This window comes from Lotus japonicus, chromosome 6, assembly GCF_012489685.1.
Source record: "Lotus japonicus ecotype B-129 chromosome 6, LjGifu_v1.2".
Lineage (NCBI taxonomy): Eukaryota > Viridiplantae > Streptophyta > Magnoliopsida > Fabales > Fabaceae > Lotus > Lotus japonicus.
Genome location: NC_080046.1, coordinates 16,839,371 through 16,856,454, shown reverse-complemented (window position 1 = coordinate 16,856,454; position 17,084 = coordinate 16,839,371). Strand labels below are relative to the sequence as shown.

Below are 17,084 nucleotides of genomic sequence, written 5' to 3'. Positions count from 1 at the left end.
AGTCTAACCTCCCAATCCTGGTGGAGGAGGCTTTTAATTGCCTCGATGGTAGCTGCAAAATGGTGCCAGCTTGGAGTAACACCGAGAATCAGATTCACCGCTTGCTGAGAGTCCGACGAGGCCATCACACGACGCCAACCACGCTCCCAGCACAATTGCAGCCCGTGGTACAAGGCCAAGAGCTCTCTGCCTTGAGGATACCGACAACCCCAATCGAACCTGCAAAACCAAAATGTCATCCCCCAAAGTGGTCACGGACAAGCCCGAGGGTCCTGGGTTAATAATATTTTCATTTTTAAAAACAAAAATTCTAATATGAGTTAGCTAGTGAGTCACCATATTAGTTGCACGGTTTCCATGTTCCAAAGTACCATCATCAACCATTCTCACTTGAAACTCTGGATCAAGCAGTCGCCACGTGTCAAAAGGGTAATATCGACATTGCAACCACGAACCAAATCTTAATGTAACTACCACGCCTGTGCAGAAAATGAGACAAACCCAGACGGGAACATAAGGCTGAACCCTAAAAACAGAGCCGTTCCTTCCTTCCTCGCTCCCCACCCAACCCAGAATCAAGAACCCTATTTTTATTTTATTTCTTAATAATTGTTTTGGATAAGAACGTTTTCTGATTCTGAATCTTTATTTGTTTGGACATTATTCTGTTTCGCTGTTTTCAGGAAAAGGAGATATTAAAATTCAGCGCTTTCGTTTCGGTTCGATGTCCTTCTCTGTTTCTTCTTCTCTGCTTCCTCTTCTCAAATTAGGGTTTTGATTTCGAAGTCTCTCTCGATTCTCCGCGAATTATCATCATCGTGAGTAAATTTCTATCCTTTTTCTATCTGTTGGTAAATGATTCTTCCGCCATTACTGATTATTGTGCGAATTTTCATGGTTTTCTTGAATTTTCCCACTTTTTAATTTGGGGTTTTGTTTGTAAATCTTGGCAAGGTTGCAATTTTGAGAAATAATTTGTATGCATTTCAGTTCAGTTTGATGTGGTTTTAGGACAAGCCTTGTTGTTTGTTTGCGCGGTGTTTGAATTGATGGGTTCTTTGTTTCTTTGTTGCTGTGTGGATTTTTAATTGATGTCTCCAGGTTAAGGAAGGTGATTTGTGGTTTTGATTTTGGATATAATGTTGACGTCAAGAGTTCTCGACAATCGGCCCATTCATCAGTGGAAGGTTACGGAGCTGAGAGAGGAGCTGAAGAGAAGGAGGTTAACTACCAAAGGTTTGAAGGATGATTTAATCAGGCGTTTGGATGAAGCCCTTCAGGCTGAGGCGGATGAGGCTGAGGCTGAGGCTGAAAATGCTCGTGCTGAGGATGCTGAGGCTTCTGAGAAGGACGATGCTGAAAGGAAGGGTGCTGATCCTCCTGATGCTGAAAGGGAGGGAGCTGTGGCATCTGAGAAGGACGAGGCCAATGGGGTTGACGGGGATGTAGCTGGTGTGAAAGATTCCCAGACAGTAACTGTTGATGCTGAAGCAGCGGATGTGAATGAAAAGGAAAGGGCTCAAACAATTGAAACTTCTGAAAAGGTGACTAGTGTTGAAGTTGAGACAATTGAAACAGAAAATGCAGAGAAGATTCCTCCTGAGGTTGTGGATTATGACAGCAATAAGAATGACAAGCAGGATGGTGTTACCATACCAATTGACATCAATAATAGTGTGTCAACAATGGATCAAGAAATTGAATACTCGCGGTTGCCAGCTGGTGCAGATTCTGCAAACGCGGGAGAGGATGTTATTGTCCATTCTTCTACCTTGGAGACCACTGTTACAGTCACTGAGACTGTATTAACAGAAGTAGTAGTCAGTGGTCAGGATTCTGACAGGGTATACAAGAATAATGAGGATTCTGGAATCAAGCTGGATAATGAGCAGTCAAAGGTGCAGCTGGATAGTGAGGACTCAAAGCCCCAACTGCAGTGTGACACAAAGGCCCTTTGCGAGGATCTCATGCCCGACTCTTCTATTCCGGAAAACCAGGTATCTGAGGTCAACCCTAGTTTAGGGTCTCAAGTAAAATCTGATTCTATTTCTACTGATTCTGTGTCAATTAATCAAAAGAATGAACTAAAGGATACTATAATTGCTGATAATGTCAAATTAGAACAAGATTTTGTTAGGCCGGAGTTGGTGCAAGAACCATCATCCAGAAATGATGAACCTGTTTATGATGAATCAAATTCAATGGATGTTGGAGGGCTGCATGAGAAAAAGGCATCTGTTGAAGAAAATACCAATAATATTACAAGTCCAGACTTCAACAAGACCATTAACAGTGATGATGCGGGGTATCCCGAAAAGTTGAACTTGGATAGAAGTTCTGGTGATGATTCCATGGAAGAGGATGTGCCTGAGACTAAGCAATTTGATTCTAAGTTTAATGTTGATGAACTTAGTCTTAGAGACAAAGGGGAGAATATTGAAGTATCTATTGTGAAGGAGGAAAATAATACTGTAGTTGTGGGAGATGGTCTATCTGCAGGGAAAAGTGATACAAATCTTGACATTGACATGAGTCCTGTTGCCTTGGCTGATAAACGGAAATATGCTGGTATGCATGATATTTTTATTTCTTATTTGTCCTCAAATCAACTTTTTGGTGGTTGTACTGTATTCTTAAGGACATGCAAGGAATTATATGTTCAGTATATGTTAGTTCCTGTCATGCTTTTTGTTATCATTTGTTCTTACTGATAGCTTCTTTATATATTTGTTAATCGTCCTAATTGCCCTGGTTTATTTGGAACATTTGGTCACAGAACAAGCATCTGTTGGGAACAATGAGCCTGCGAAAAGGCAACGCAGGTGGAGTACTGAAACACGTAAAGGAGCAGATCTGCAAAGCACTACTCCCAGACCTCCTACTACACCCAAGGATGAGCCAGTTGCGCCGAAACGCAACTTCCCCAGGTCTGATTCCTTTGCTGCTGCTGATGCTCCTAAAGAACGCATTGGTAAGTAGACATTATTCTGATTGTGGTAAATCTATGAAGAACTAATTCCTCTATTTCTGCTGTTGGTATGAATGGATATTGATTTTCTATTCATAGCTTGTAGCTTAAATAAATAAGCAAACTCCTGGGACTTTCAAATTTGGATTCCTAGATTTTGCATCAAAGAACATTCTGTGCATATCTTATTCTGTTTAAATCATTTTTGAATTTTGAATATGGGTGATCTCATATTTGTTGATTTTCCATGTTCATATCATATGAATTTACTAAGTGAAGATAAGGCTTGGTTGGTGGTGTTGTATTCATTTACGCAGTTGTTTTTCTGTCTATGCTATACAATATGCATATTATGTGGACTTTAGTTTCTTGTCTTACTGGGATGCTTGTTGAACTCTAGTTTTAACTTGTTTAACCGTACCTGTTACGGTCCCAGGTGACAAAACCGAGTTACATCGCATGTAAACTCGGGTGAACTAGTTTCTTTTTGAGTTTATGAGTTCAGCTAGAAATGGAGAAAATCCTTTTTCTTTAAACAACCGCATTTCATGTCACTAATCACTATCTCTACATTATTACTTTTTTTCTTTACAAACTCTCGTTTCCTTTTTACTTGTTTCCTCTTTTAGGTATTTTGCCGGCTGGATTATTCCTACAATTGTCTACAAATTCCATGACTTTTTTGCTCTTATACGAAGTTCAGTTCTTTTCCCGTATTAACTTGTTAACTTTTTGCTATGGACTGATACTTTTTCATTTTATTTATTATTTTAACTTGTCCTTGCAAATTTATCATCTTATGATTTTCGTTATTAAAGTATGTTATTAATTTCATCATTATTATAATTATTTAAATACTAGTTTTACTCGAGTTTATTTCGTGCTTACAATCACTCCATGAGTTAACTTAAACTCAGTTTGACAACCTTGAACGGTATGTGTTTATGTCCACTCTCTATTTTTCAAGTCTAAATAGTGTTTTCTTTTATCTTTGGCAGTTCCACCATCACAAAGGACCCCAACTAATTCCCTCAGGATTGATCGTTTCCTCCGACCATTTACCCTAAAAGCAGTGCAAGAACTTCTTGGCAAGACTGGGAAAGTTAGCAGTTTCTGGATGGACCAAATAAAGACCCATTGCTATGTTACTGTAAGATGATTCTTTTCTCCCTGGCCTCCTGCTACTGCAATTTCTAACTGTGATATAATCTTTTGTTATATCTTGTTGATGTAGTACTCGTCCATTGAAGAAGCCACTGAAACACGGAATGCCGTGTATAATTTGCAATGGCCTCCAAATGGTGGACGCCTCTTAATTGCTGAGTATGTTGATCCTGAAGATGTGAAAATGAAGTTAGAAGCTCCTCCTCCTCCTCCTCCTCAGGCCGCCTCTGTCAGTGTTCCAACAGTTGCTCCTGCACCATCTTCCTCACAGCCAGAGCCTTCCCCTCGTCAGCAAAGGGAGCAGCATCCAATTCCAGTTGCTCTTCCACCTCCACCACCATTGTCAAGGGCCCCGCCAGTAGCAAGGGAACGGCTGCCATCCCCACCTCCCCTACCTGAGAAAGTGGACCCACCTATTGTCACTCTGGATGATCTCTTCCGCAAAACCACAGCAACTCCTCGGATCTACTATTTACCTTTGTCTGAAGAGCAAGTTGCCGCCAAACTTGCAGCACAGGGAAAAAGCACAAGGCAGTAGGAGACTACCCTTCTATTCATCCTTGGCAGCTTTTACTGATTTTCTTATTTTTGGCCATCATGCTAGTTAGTGTTATGGAAGCATTTTGAATACATCTTGGCAGGTCTGCTGATGCTCAGTAAGAAATTGTCATTTCCATCGCATGCATCTTGAGACTTAAATTACATTAGTGTTCGAACGTCGTTTAATTAAGAGCTACTTGGATTCTTAGATTTTCTTCGCTATTCGAGCTAGTTAAAATGAACCTATCTTTGCCAAACATCTTGAACTTTCATGGGGAAAAAATTGTTAGACTATCTTTTCTCTAGGACTTTCATTGCATTAATGCTCTCCAAAAATAGTGCATGGCTTTTTCTTGGTACGTGTTTCCTTTTGTTGAATGCCAATTTTCAGCAGTTGTTTGAGCATGCTATTTTTCCGTCATCAAGCCTGGTAATTAGTCATCAAGCCTGGTAATTAGTTCGACATGCAGGAGTTAGTGCGCCAAGATCCAAAACAAGTGTTATTCAAATTCCAGAATAAAAGCGATACAAAGTATGGTGGTCTGTCTTCTTCCTCAAGAATATGTCGGTAGGAAGTTTTGGAATGAGTCTAAATGTGAATATAGCTCTTAAAATGGGCCTAATTGGCTTACTATGGCTTGAATAAAAAAGGCTTGATTGCATTTTTGGTACCTCTAATATGCTTGATGTGTGATTCTGGTCTTCTCATATTTTTTAAGCAAATTTAACTGTATTTTTTATACTTGTTATTTAAGTATACTTTTATATTATGGGTCTCTCTAAAATGAAAAGTGGTGTAAAATTACGCTAGTTAGATTAATCGGCTATACTAGGTTATTTTGTCCTTTTCAATGATAAAAATAAATTAAGTGAAAAAATAAAATACAATCATCTCCTTAACCATTCCCCCATTCCCAAATCTCCATTTCTCATCTTCCTAGCTCAAACATAGCAATTTCTATTAAATCAAGCTTCCAGAATCAATCACGAATCAATCACTGATACTATTATGATAAACACCATAATCAATCAAGCTCCCACAATTTTAACACCAGAGAGAACATCCATAAGACATGGAACATATGCTAAATGAACAAGCTCCACCTCAAATCATTGATACCCGAAATGATGCAAGAAAAACCTTTCACCGACCAATCTACCACACCTGTAACACTAACAGCAAAAACCCCAATTAGAAGACCACCACCAACAGAACCATACCCTCTTTTGCGGCCACTTCCTCTCTAAACTGAGCCAAACCAGATATCAAACCCAGAAATTCAACCATCTAACGAACAAGAAGCCTTAATCACCAGTCCCCTTCTCCACCAAGCCGGACCGCCATAGCTATCCCAAACGACAAACTGTCGCACCATCACTAACTTGTCACCACCGCACTGCAACCGGAGGGTGAAACGTGCGACCCCTCCCAGTCGTGGCTCGGACCACCGCCGCTGTTATAGTAGTAACCACCACCGCTTCACCTACGAAAGCGTCGTTCTAGGCACGATCGATTTGTGCAACGAATATCAGCACGTTGTTGCATAAGACTCTAGAAAGAGCAGTGAACGATGGTAACGGTATCATGCTCCAGCAAGGCCGATTGGAAGTTTTAGGGTTTGTATAAGCTTATCGTTTAAAGCACCAGATTCATGCCCCTCTTTCAATCTTTTTTAGTTTTGATTTTATTAATTATTATTTATTATTAACACAAAAGAGACAAAATAACCTGGACAACCTAGTATAGCCGGTTAATCTGACTAATGTAATTTTGCACCACTTTAAAAGTGCTGCATATTAGGGGAACCCTTATTTTACATGAAACTCTCCTATTATGTGGAAGATTTTCGGGAAATCACCAGCCCTACCGCGGTGCAAAGACTTTGCGTGGCGGGCTTGCTGTTCTCTCCTCTTTGTTCGCAATTCGCTGTGGCGGAAGGGTGTAGATGTCGACCCCATGTGCCCTTTATGTGGAGTGGTGAATGGGACTGTGACCCATCTTTAGCTTGAGTGCTCGTTGTCATGGGGTTTTTGGTTTGCCCATTCTCTTGCTTTAAGGCTAGACCATTTCTCTTCCTTGCCAGAATTCTTGTCACAGTTTCTGGGTGGTGTTGATATAGACGAAGTGGCACAATGGCAAACGACGTCTTACCCCCTTTGGGAAGCGCGAAACAAGCAGATATTCCAAGGAAGAAATTTCGACTGTAAAGAGGCTCTCCGGCGGGCATCCATGCTGGTTGTGGTGGCGAGTTCGACGCCGGCTCTTTGTCAATCACCACCAGTGCAATCAGCGTGTTGCCATCGACCTTTACGTTTTAACCATATTGACCAGCACATCACTTGTATTAAACCAAGTTGGGCAAAAATTTAGCTTTGAATTATTTTTTAGTCATAAGTTTTTGATTTTTCATAAGCCACCAAACCTTTTATTTTTAATCGATCACCCAACTACTAAGCCAACCCAAACCCAATTGAGCCCAAACCCAATTTTCATGAACCCACCCCAACCCTTACATCCAAACATGTTACTGCGGAATACCGATACTAGATTCACCCCGCGCCGTTTAGACAAGTTCCCATGTTTGCGCCAAATACCCAACCCTTAACTTAAACCTCTGCATGTAACGCATCTTTCTTCTTCTTCTTCAATTAGGGTTTTTTCAAATCTGAAACACCTACAATCCCTGTTTTCCAATTTGCCCCAAGTGCCTTTGTGAATTGTGATTATCACTGATTTCATGCTCTGCATTCGCTTAATTATGCGGCATTCGTTGATTTTTCGATAACACTTCAATTTTCCCTCTTTGATTTTTCTTTTCTTTTTGGCCAATTGGCTATTGGTACTGATATTGATGCAGTTCCGTTCTAGGGTTTCTGTGTTCGTAGATTGAGGCGTTTTTCGATTAGTTAGATTTACAGGGGATAGGGTTTGTGGTGAGGTGAGGGTAAAGAGTTGAACATGAATGGCGTTTTCAGCGATCAGATACTTGCGGATAAGCTTTCCAAGCTTAATAACACCCAGCAGTGCATTGAAAGTATCCTTTTTGTTTTCTATTACTTGATTAACGATGCTTTATTTTTTCTCTGTATTTGGGGATTCCAGATTTTACCCTGGAATCAAAGTAATCTTCATGATTATTGGGCTTAATTTTTTGTTTTTTGTGTTACTGATAGTGCCAATTTTTTACGTTGTTCGTAGCTGAATTGTCGCAGTGTGTTTTGGGGGGTTGGGAGTTTTCCTGATTATATGTATTCTAGTTTATTGAAATTAAAATGCAATATATGTACAAAATGCTTACCACGATTATTGGTATGGGATATATGTGCTAGGATGGCAGTAGGGAATTGAAATGTGTAGTCTGAGGTTGTTATTATCCTTAACTTTCTGATATAGCTTTATCACATTGGTGTATATTTCACCGGAGCAAAGCTGAACTGGTTGTTGCAACATGGAAAAAACAATTTGACATATCGGAGATGGCTCAAAGAGTACCCCTTTTGTATCTTGCAAATGACATCCTGCAGAACAGCAAGCGTAAAGGAAATGAGTTTGTGAATGAGTTCTGGAAGGTTCTTCCTGAAGCACTAAAAGATGTTATTGAAAAAAATGATGATCAAGGAAAACGTGTGGTGTCTAGACTGGTAAGCCCCTTTTTCAGTTTTTGGTGTAAGTATTTCAAGTGAAATCAATAAATGGTAAAGGGTGGGGCAGAGTTTTAAATTGAGGTTGTGGTAACTGTCGATCCCATTAAGGTTGTGTTGCGGTCATTCGTATCGCGAAAAATTGTAATAAATGTAGTTGTCGCGGCCGAAATCAGTTACGGTCATGTCGCAGTTTTGGTTAAAACCATACGGGGGTGGGGGTGAATGATTCAAATATGCAGTTTGTTTCAGATAGTTGTTTATGCTGATTGGAATTGGTATAAAGAAGATAGAATGCTTCTTGGTATTCAAGAGACCAGCACTCTCCCACTCTAGATCCTTTTCTGAAACCAAAGAAGATCCTCACTAATTGCCTTCTCTTATTAAAAACCTCTCATTTCTAAATCCCCAAACTGACTATTCTAACTAACTTTATCTATTACCAATTCTCTCTAACTAACTAACTAACTAACTAACTAACTAAGTAAGTAACTGGCCATGGAGTTACCTATCACATGCATTTGCTGAAACTTAAGACATGGCTGGCATATACATGCTGATCATATGATTTGCATACCTTGATATTGATTTTAACTTGGTTCTTACATTGCGTTAGTTTGAAGTATGGGAGCAAAGAAAGGTGTTCGGATCTCAGGCAAGGAACCTTAAAGATCTAATGCTTGGAGAAAAAGCACCTCCACCATTGGAAATCAGCAAAAAGCGATCACGTTCTGTAAGAATTGTGAAAAGGGATTCTCGATCCATCAAATTGGTGAGACTCAGTAACTCCAGGCCTTTGTGACTTCACTTCTTCCTCTTCCCATTTTTGTACCTATCATTTTATTGATGCTAGATTATGGCATCTTTCAAAGTGGTTTGTTATGCTTTTTTCATATCTCACTTATATGATATATGATATTTTATTGGTGCCAGAAATTGTCCATAGGAGGTACAGAAGAAAAAATAGTGTCTGCATTTCATTTGGTGCTCAGTGAACAATCCATTGAAGATGCAGAAATGGGTAGATGCAAGTCAGCTGTTCAACGTGTGAAGAAAATTGAAAAAGATGTTGATATTGCGTGCTCTAGTGGTATGCATACAATAGAATAGAAGCAACATCTGAATTTTGGAGGATAGGTTTCTAATATTGCTTTCTTTTTCAGCTAAGGATCCTAAGCGAAAAACTTTGGCTAGGGAGCTAGAAGAGGAAGAGAATCTTTTGAAACAATGCATAGAAAAACTTAAATTAGCTGAAGCAAATAGAGTAGCACTTGTATCTCAGTTGAAAGTAGCGTTGCTTGAGCAGGTACATTATAATGCCCATGTGCTTGAGAAATCTATTATTTTCTTTCTTCAGGTGTTTAGATTTTGGCTGTTTGGTTGTTCCTAACTTCATCTTCTTTCTATTGCTCGTGAATGTTTGTATTAGGAATCTGAACTGGAGAATGTTCGTACACAAATGCAGGTATGTATTACTAATGAATGATTCTTTTTCACATAAAGCTGTCATTTTTTGACAGTCATATGGTATGAGAATTGAGAAGTGTTATGCATTAATGATTTAGGTATCTCAATATCTCATGATTTAGTTACTTCCCTAGTGATACCTCTTCTACAAATACTACTAAGAAGTTCTGATTTGGCATATTGTGAAGTCACTTCGCTGCTTGATGTTTGTGTTGGTGGTTGTAAAACATTATCTAGGATAAATCACACTGATCCGACCTCCCTTGAAGTTTGTGAAACCTATTCAAAGTCACAAAACCCCCCTTACAGTTTTATTATTTCCTTTTCAGGGGATTAATTGTCTCCGACATTTAAACGGGAGGGGATGCTTTGCCTGATGAAAATTTAAATAGGGGAGGTCAGTGTAATAAGCTATATTTATAAAAGAAAAAAGCAATTTCCATTGGAAAATCACTTAGTGAAAGAACCACCACACCAATATGGAGTAATGGATTCTTGTTATGAGTGTTGGTTATTACTTATTGCGTCTGCTTTCATAAGGTTGGAACTTGGATGTGTTTTATCTAATAACAATGCTAATGAATTTGGACTTTATGCTTATATATCTTATTAATGATTAATGATATCTAGGTTGCTCAAGCACAAGTAGAAGAGGCCAGCAACATGCGGGAGCGACTTGATAATGAAGGTTCTTCACAGAAAGCTTCCACTGCAGCTCCTAATGCAAATGGAAAATCAGAAGCAGCAACCAAAAAGTCAGCTGCAGCAATTGCTGCGGAGGTTGCGGATAAGCTTGCGGCTTCTTCATCATCTCAAATGATCATGACTTCTGTTCTCTCATCATTTGCAGCAGAAGAGGCAAAAAGTGCTCGTCTAACGTCTGATTCTAGATCAACACATGAGAAATCAATGCCTACTCCAGATCCCCATTTCTATATGTCTGCGCAACAGTTGGCAGCGGCACCAAACCATTCATATCCTTCAGTTTTGGTAACCCAACCAATCATGCAAAATCCAGCCCCTGCGTCCCAAGGTCAATACCACATGCTTTGCAATCCATCATCACAGCAATACATGCAGTCAACAGGAGGGGGCATCTCTCCATATGGTTATGGCAGCATCTCATCATTACCACCCCAACCTCATGTAGTCGGGGCAATGGCGCCGCCTTTGACACATCAGACACAGCAAATAATACAGCATCAACCATTATCAATACCACAGCAAGCTCCAGCAGCTCCTAGTTTTCGACCACTTCAGCCACCAGGAATGGTGTACTATGCAACTCATCAGCATCCTATATGAGACCTGCACTAGGTAGAGTGTGTTCAAAGTGACCCTTACTGAAACAAGGGAATTCTGGAGGTTTGAAATTTTATTTTATGCCAATGATATGCTGTGACCGGAGGTGAAATTGCCAGATTTTGCAATAATGTTTAAGGAAACTAGCCTGCCGCAGAATCTAAAAATGAAGTCTGTCCCTAAGTGAACAGGGATCTCGAATGGACAAGGCATTGATTTCAAATGAATTGGACAAAAACCTATAGAATAAATTAGCAAGAACAATGTAAACAAAGATTTTGACTAACCTTTTAAATTAATATCATATATTTGACTTCTCAAATGATTCGTCGATCGTATCCCAAAACTATTTTGTGCATTTTCGAATAAACGTTGGAAAATTGCTGTGAACTAAAAGACTGAAGTCATGGATAAAAGCAAGTTTCTTAGCCGTGAATTTCAGTGGTTAATTAACCCTTGATTTTATAAAGAAATTCTGACAAGGATTTTAAGGTTTTCACTTCATGGCTTCATGGAATGACTGGCTAGCAGATTTTGGGGAGCATAGTCCTTGCACTACTTCATAAATGGGTTGAGACTCCATTGCATTTTCCAATACAATTTTCTGTTTGTACTTTGTATAGAACATGAACACGGGGTACAGTGCCTGAGTGCCAATATCTTTTTTTTATGAGTTTTCATCCTCCTTTTTATCCAGTTTTTGAAAATTTCAGTGGAAGAAAGCATTAACGGTCGTAGAAACGCACAGTTTCATTTTCATTATTGTTTTGAAATACTGCCTTTCTTTGAGTAGATTTGCCTTTCTTTGAGTAGATTTGTGTTTTTATTGGAACTTAAGAGGACTAGTCACAGGAGGTTGTTGTCCAGGACCTCAAACTAAGACGTATCTTGCCGTTGTAATTCGTTCCTATCATAAATCAAGATCACAAGATGTAATTTGTAATTCAATCCTGTGCAACATGCATAACAATCATTTTTATTTTATTTCTTAAACTAACGGTTGCAGGAAAAATAGATGATATAAGTTTACATAATGGTAAAGCTAGCCAGATTTCCACTAAAAAATCTGTCCTGTGTTCATCGGTGTTTTGTTAGTTTGAGATGGGCACCAAAACCAATGTACTTCTATGCAAAAGTCACACTTTTGTAATTTTTATTATAATTGATATTGGAATTTAAATTGATTTGCAAAAGCCAAACTAAACACACTTCATAAACCCTAGCAAGACATTCATCAACAATATCTCCTGCTAAACTGGGAATGTCTTAACAGATTGTCCAACAATACTATGTGCAAAAGTTGGGTACATCCAGCTGTAGCTCAACACTTCATTATTTTCTTCAAAATAAAGTCTCTAACACAGATTGGTAAATGGTACATGATAGCCATGGCGGTTGAGTAAGGCCCATAGGAGAACCATGCAGGTGGGTTCTTCTTGAGGATGACAGCTACAGTGTTTTTAGCAAACATATCTGCAGGGGTTGTCCTGCTCCTCTGAGAAAAATTGGCTCGCTCTCTAATTCTCGCTTCAAAAGGCTTGAATAACTCCAACTCAGGCATGCGATCGTACCTGGCTAAGGCAGAATTTCCAATGTTTGACTTGATAGCACCAGGGACAACATTGACAACATCAATTCCAAAGAGTGCAAGTTCCAATCTGTGCATGACATGTGCATGTTGTTGAGCAGAAAATAAAAAAAACTGGTTGACTCCAGGCACCACATCTCAAATGGTGTCTTGTTGCATCTACTAAATTTTAACTTCAGTACAGTATATACAAATCTAGTGCAGTGCTTAACACACTCCACTACATTCCAGTTTCATCAAATTACCACTTTGATTTAAAAGCATGCACATAACATTGAAACAATATCTATTAACCAAGGTGAATTTCTATTGCCAACACTGTTGCTTCTAGTTGATTTGATGCAGATATGAACAAGTCTAATGGTAATGCATGTTTGAATTTGAAGAAGAAAAAAAACCTTAATGTATCTGTCAAAGCATGAAGAGCAGCTTTAGAAGCAGAGTAAGCGCCTGACCAAGGTCCAGAAGCAAGAGCAGAAACACTACCAACGTTCACAATCTTTCCTTGTTTCCTAGTTGCCATGTGAGGAACAACAGCCTGAACCATCCTCAAGGAACCTGCATGTGTCCAATGAAATACAGAATCTCGTTAAACGTGCAGTTCATCGTCATGAATACTAGATAGACAGCAGGCAAGAGTGACTTAAGTTAAGATTCTTTCCATCACAGATTCATTCAGAATAATTAATTTTAAAAGTGTAACTGGCAAAAAGTGCTTCTGATAGCTTGTCTAGATTCGCTTTTGTTCCTCCCAGAATCACTTCTCCCCACTAAGGCCCCGTTTGGAAGAGCTTATTTGAGCTTATCTGATAGCATGTTTGGATCAGGCTATGTCATAATTGATGTGGACAAAATGGATTTAGTGAAAATTAATTAAGGTAAAAGTAAGTTGAAAGTGAAGTGATGTGGGATACATTTATAAGAGAAGTGATTTCTATAGGGTAAGTTTTTTAAATTCAATCATGAAATTTCTCAATTGATTAGATAAAGTGAAGTTCTTTAGCTTTCTTTGTATTGGATCCACTCTTCTGTTAGCATGAACATGAACTAGATTCTATTCGTCTCATTTTATTCTTAAAGGCACCCCACCTGAACCATTCTTAAGACCACCAACCTCTCTCGAATGCAATATATTTTTTCTCTTTTAAGATACACTGGAGGGGTCAAAATTTCCTCCTAAGTAACAAGTGAAACTTTGTATCTAGATCATCCTGAAGATGAATACAGCAAAAAGATATGACATCTGGGAATGTTGTTGACTTGGGTGTGCTTGGAAACACATTCCATTTATAGGAAATTAAGAAAAACCAACTTTCATCCTAAATCCAACAACTAGATCCATTGCCCTTTTCACCAAAAAAGTCGAAAAGCCGCAAAACTCTGTTAAATGTCATCCATCCTAAGTCCTAACTTCAGTTTACTTCTCACTGTACTCTGTTTAACAAAACTAGAATCACTGAAGATAGGCCAAACACTCAAAAACATTTATTTAGAAAGTGACAAATCAATTATGACAGCGTATTCAAACATCCAATTGACGAAGCTTCTCCTATAATCAGTTATTGGAAACAAGCAATCTAAAGTTCCAACATGGAATCAAATTCTACCATGAATTGAACAAATAGTAAGTCAGTGTTGTGGGAGACTGTGGGAGCCCATGGGGCGGAATAAGACACTAAAAGATATCGACGGCACGTCTTAACCAAAAACCTTAAAGACATTAGATGTATGAGTCACATCTCTTATAAAATCTTCTCCTTACCCAAACTTAATCAATGTGAGACTCGAACTCCGGACTTAAATTCTCAAAACAAGAAAAAAAAGCATACTTGACAAAAATTGAAAGGAGAAGGATGTACATACCAAACACATTGGTCCCAAAGGCATTTTCAATGGCGGAAAGAGGAACCTCAGCGAGTGGGCCCACACACTGTATTCCGGCATTGTTAACCAGAACATCGACCCTGCCGTACTTGCGAACAACAGCCTCCGTCACACGGCGCACGCTCTCATCGGACTGAACGTCGAGCTCTTGCAAGAAGAATCTCGGGTCGGGTTCAAAGTCCGCCATGCTCGACAGCGACCTGCTCGTAGCCACCACCGTGCAATCGTTGGCCGCGAAGGCGCGTGCGAGCGCGTGGCCTAATCCTCCCTGCGAGCACCCGGTGATGAGAACCACTGGTTTTGGCTGCTCCCGGTCATCGTCGCTGTCATGGCTACGGTTTACCATGTCTCGGAGAAAACTGTGATGCTTCGTGGTGGTTATTGTGGTTCTGGATTTTCACTCAGTGATCTGTAGTTAACGTAGGCATTTAAACAACTGAGATTGTGAGATAGCACATTTGGGTTAGTGAATGAGTAAGACAAAAAAATGGTCCCAAAATACTTTCCACAAGTAATGAGGCACAATTGATAGTTTGTCATTTGTCAAGATTTAAGCTTTTTTTTATGGGTTGTCTAAAATCTAAATGATTCATGAGAAAATTTAAGTTAAGTAATCCATTGTCCGTCCAATTACCCTGAAGATAAGTAAGTAATTTTTTTTTATAAAAAATATGATTAGTCCATTGGGTTGTGGCCTTGTGGGTTAGTAATTCACATGAGTCATTTAGACAATTTTTTTTATTACATCTTAAATATACTCTATACCTTTTCGGGATCGATTTTTGGACCTCCATCCATCCAATCTAATGTGCACTAGCTTTTACCACTTAAGTTATTTTTATGTAGTTTAGAATTCGATCTCTAAACAGTATATATGAATAAACATTTATCGGGAGACTCACTTAATTAGACACTTTTGTGGAAGTAGTCTAGGACTATAGTTTATCTTGAGAAATAAAATATACTTTCCAACACAATCATTGTCATTGGTTGAATTTTTGAGAGGTTAACATATTTTTAAAAGTGAGAAAAATATATTGACTTTTAAAAACATAAATCAATTAAAATGAGTATGGAGAAATGTGTCTTTTTTTTCCACAATGAAAATATCTTATTGAATGAGAAAAGATATGAGAACATCCTCTCATGAAATAGGGTAAACAAATTCATCAAAACCATAAACTCAACACATCCTTGACAAGCCACGTAGAGAATGAGCCTAATTATAACTTTATTGGGAAAAATCTATTGGGAAAAAATTTAGTAAAGGAAAAAGAGTGACACACTCTCTATTATGCGTTTGATACAAATTCACCAAAATACCTCAAAAAATCCAAAAAACAACTGGAAACCACCCACTGATAACAGTACCATTAAAAAAAGTAGAACACACCACAGAAAACAACCATCCCATTTTTTCCTCCATAGCCTTCTGGTGGTGTGTACCATGATATCAGAACTACCGAGAACAATGGAACCAGTAATTTCTTTGGACGACAGCACAACAGACAAAGACAATTTATTAAAGGTTGACAAAAAGTGAGTCAGGCCCATGTGACGTGAGCGCAAAGGGAGGGCGGGGGGAGTCCTCCGATTTGCACTACGTTGGGCCAACAAGGCAATCTCATGTGCGCGAGGGCCTACCTCTTACCAAGCTCTTTAATGCCTCCAAGTCAAGCCCATGTGACGTGAGCGCAAAGGGAAGGCGGGGGGGGGGGGGGGAGTCCTCCGATTTGCACTACGTTGGGCCAACAATGCAATCTCATGTGCGCGAGGGCCTACCTCTTATCAAGCTCTTTAACGCCTCCAAGTCAACTTCTATATGTAAGCTCTTAAAATATTCCCTACATGAGCAATGTGGAACTTTTGAAATACTCTAGTTTTTCCAACCAAATGCAGAAATAATTGACACCAGGCTCCCACCAAAAAGAACTGCACATCTTCAATCAACAAACCTTCCAAATTGGTACACTAAAAAAGTATGTTGATATCACTTTTTAAATGAGTAATTAAATATTCACACCAATATTTTTTTTCATCTTATTTCATCCATTGTTTTTTCTCCTATATCTCAGACTTTTATTTCTTAATTTCTAGCTTGAAATCAAGTTTGAATGAATCTTTATTTGACACGTAAACTACCCTTCAATTTTAATGTGTGTGTCATTTCATTTTTTAGGCGTGGGGTCATTTTCGAGTAGGACCCAACAATCTATGTTAAGATTGAAGTCTTCATTTCATTACACATTCTTTGATTTTATTTTAGAGTTTAATTATGTACGGACAATATAGAATAATAATATTACAACGTTATCATATTATAATTTATCAATTTATTATGTTATACTTAAATTTGATTTTAAAATGAAAAATAAAATGATATGATTCAATGTATGTGTAGAAGAACTCCGATTTGCACTACGTTGGGGCAATAAGGCAATCTCATGTGCGTGAGGACCAACCTTTTACCAAGCTCTTAACGCCTCGAAGTCAACTTCTATATATAAGCTCTTGAAATATTCCCTACAT

General features: G+C 38.8%; 3 protein-coding genes across 3 annotated transcripts; 2 read left to right on the top strand and 1 right to left on the bottom strand.

Moving 5' to 3' along the window:
* Positions 1-488: 488 nt before the first annotated feature.
* Positions 489-4,882, top strand: LOC130722115 (uncharacterized). The gene is made up of 5 exons (XM_057572743.1): positions 489-818; positions 1,102-2,568; positions 2,777-2,971; positions 3,967-4,118; positions 4,203-4,882. Exons 2-5 carry the CDS (start codon positions 1,140-1,142, stop codon positions 4,668-4,670), a joined length of 2,244 nt encoding a protein of 747 aa, XP_057428726.1. The 5' UTR covers positions 489-818; positions 1,102-1,139; the 3' UTR covers positions 4,671-4,882.
* A 2,327-nt stretch (positions 4,883-7,209) lies between these two features.
* LOC130722904 (uncharacterized) lies at positions 7,210-11,405 on the top strand. Its single transcript, XM_057573787.1, has 7 exons — positions 7,210-7,707; positions 8,067-8,314; positions 8,931-9,086; positions 9,248-9,404; positions 9,478-9,620; positions 9,744-9,779; positions 10,412-11,405. Exons 1-7 carry the CDS (start codon positions 7,632-7,634, stop codon positions 11,084-11,086), a joined length of 1,491 nt encoding a protein of 496 aa, XP_057429770.1. The 5' UTR covers positions 7,210-7,631; the 3' UTR covers positions 11,087-11,405.
* A 782-nt stretch (positions 11,406-12,187) lies between these two features.
* On the bottom strand, positions 12,188-15,047 carry LOC130722905 (short-chain dehydrogenase RED1-like). The gene is made up of 3 exons (XM_057573788.1): positions 14,535-15,047; positions 13,070-13,229; positions 12,188-12,741 (listed from the first exon to the last, which is right to left on the bottom strand). Exons 1-3 carry the CDS (start codon positions 14,899-14,901, stop codon positions 12,405-12,407), a joined length of 864 nt encoding a protein of 287 aa, XP_057429771.1. The 5' UTR covers positions 14,902-15,047; the 3' UTR covers positions 12,188-12,404.
* Positions 15,048-17,084: the final 2,037 nt, after the last annotated feature.

Coding starts and splice junctions, on each gene's coding strand:
- LOC130722904 (XM_057573787.1), top strand. CDS start 7,632: ATGAATGGCGTTTTCAGCGATCAGATACTTGCGGATAAGCTTTCCAAG. Junction 7,708..8,066: donor CACCCAGCAGTGCATTGAAA/GTATCCTTTTTG, acceptor TTTCTGATATAG/CTTTATCACATTGGTGTATA. Junction 9,087..9,247: donor ATTCTCGATCCATCAAATTG/GTGAGACTCAGT, acceptor TATTGGTGCCAG/AAATTGTCCATAGGAGGTAC.
- LOC130722905 (XM_057573788.1), bottom strand. CDS start 14,901: ATGGTAAACCGTAGCCATGACAGCGACGATGACCGGGAGCAGCCAAAA. Junction 13,230..14,534: donor CTTTGGGACCAATGTGTTTG/GTATGTACATCC, acceptor GGACACATGCAG/GTTCCTTGAGGATGGTTCAG. Junction 12,742..13,069: donor GCTTTGACAGATACATTAAG/GTTTTTTTTCTT, acceptor TGTCATGCACAG/ATTGGAACTTGCACTCTTTG.
- LOC130722115 (XM_057572743.1), top strand. CDS start 1,140: ATGTTGACGTCAAGAGTTCTCGACAATCGGCCCATTCATCAGTGGAAG. Junction 2,569..2,776: donor TGATAAACGGAAATATGCTG/GTATGCATGATA, acceptor ATTTGGTCACAG/AACAAGCATCTGTTGGGAAC. Junction 2,972..3,966: donor TGCTCCTAAAGAACGCATTG/GTAAGTAGACAT, acceptor TATCTTTGGCAG/TTCCACCATCACAAAGGACC.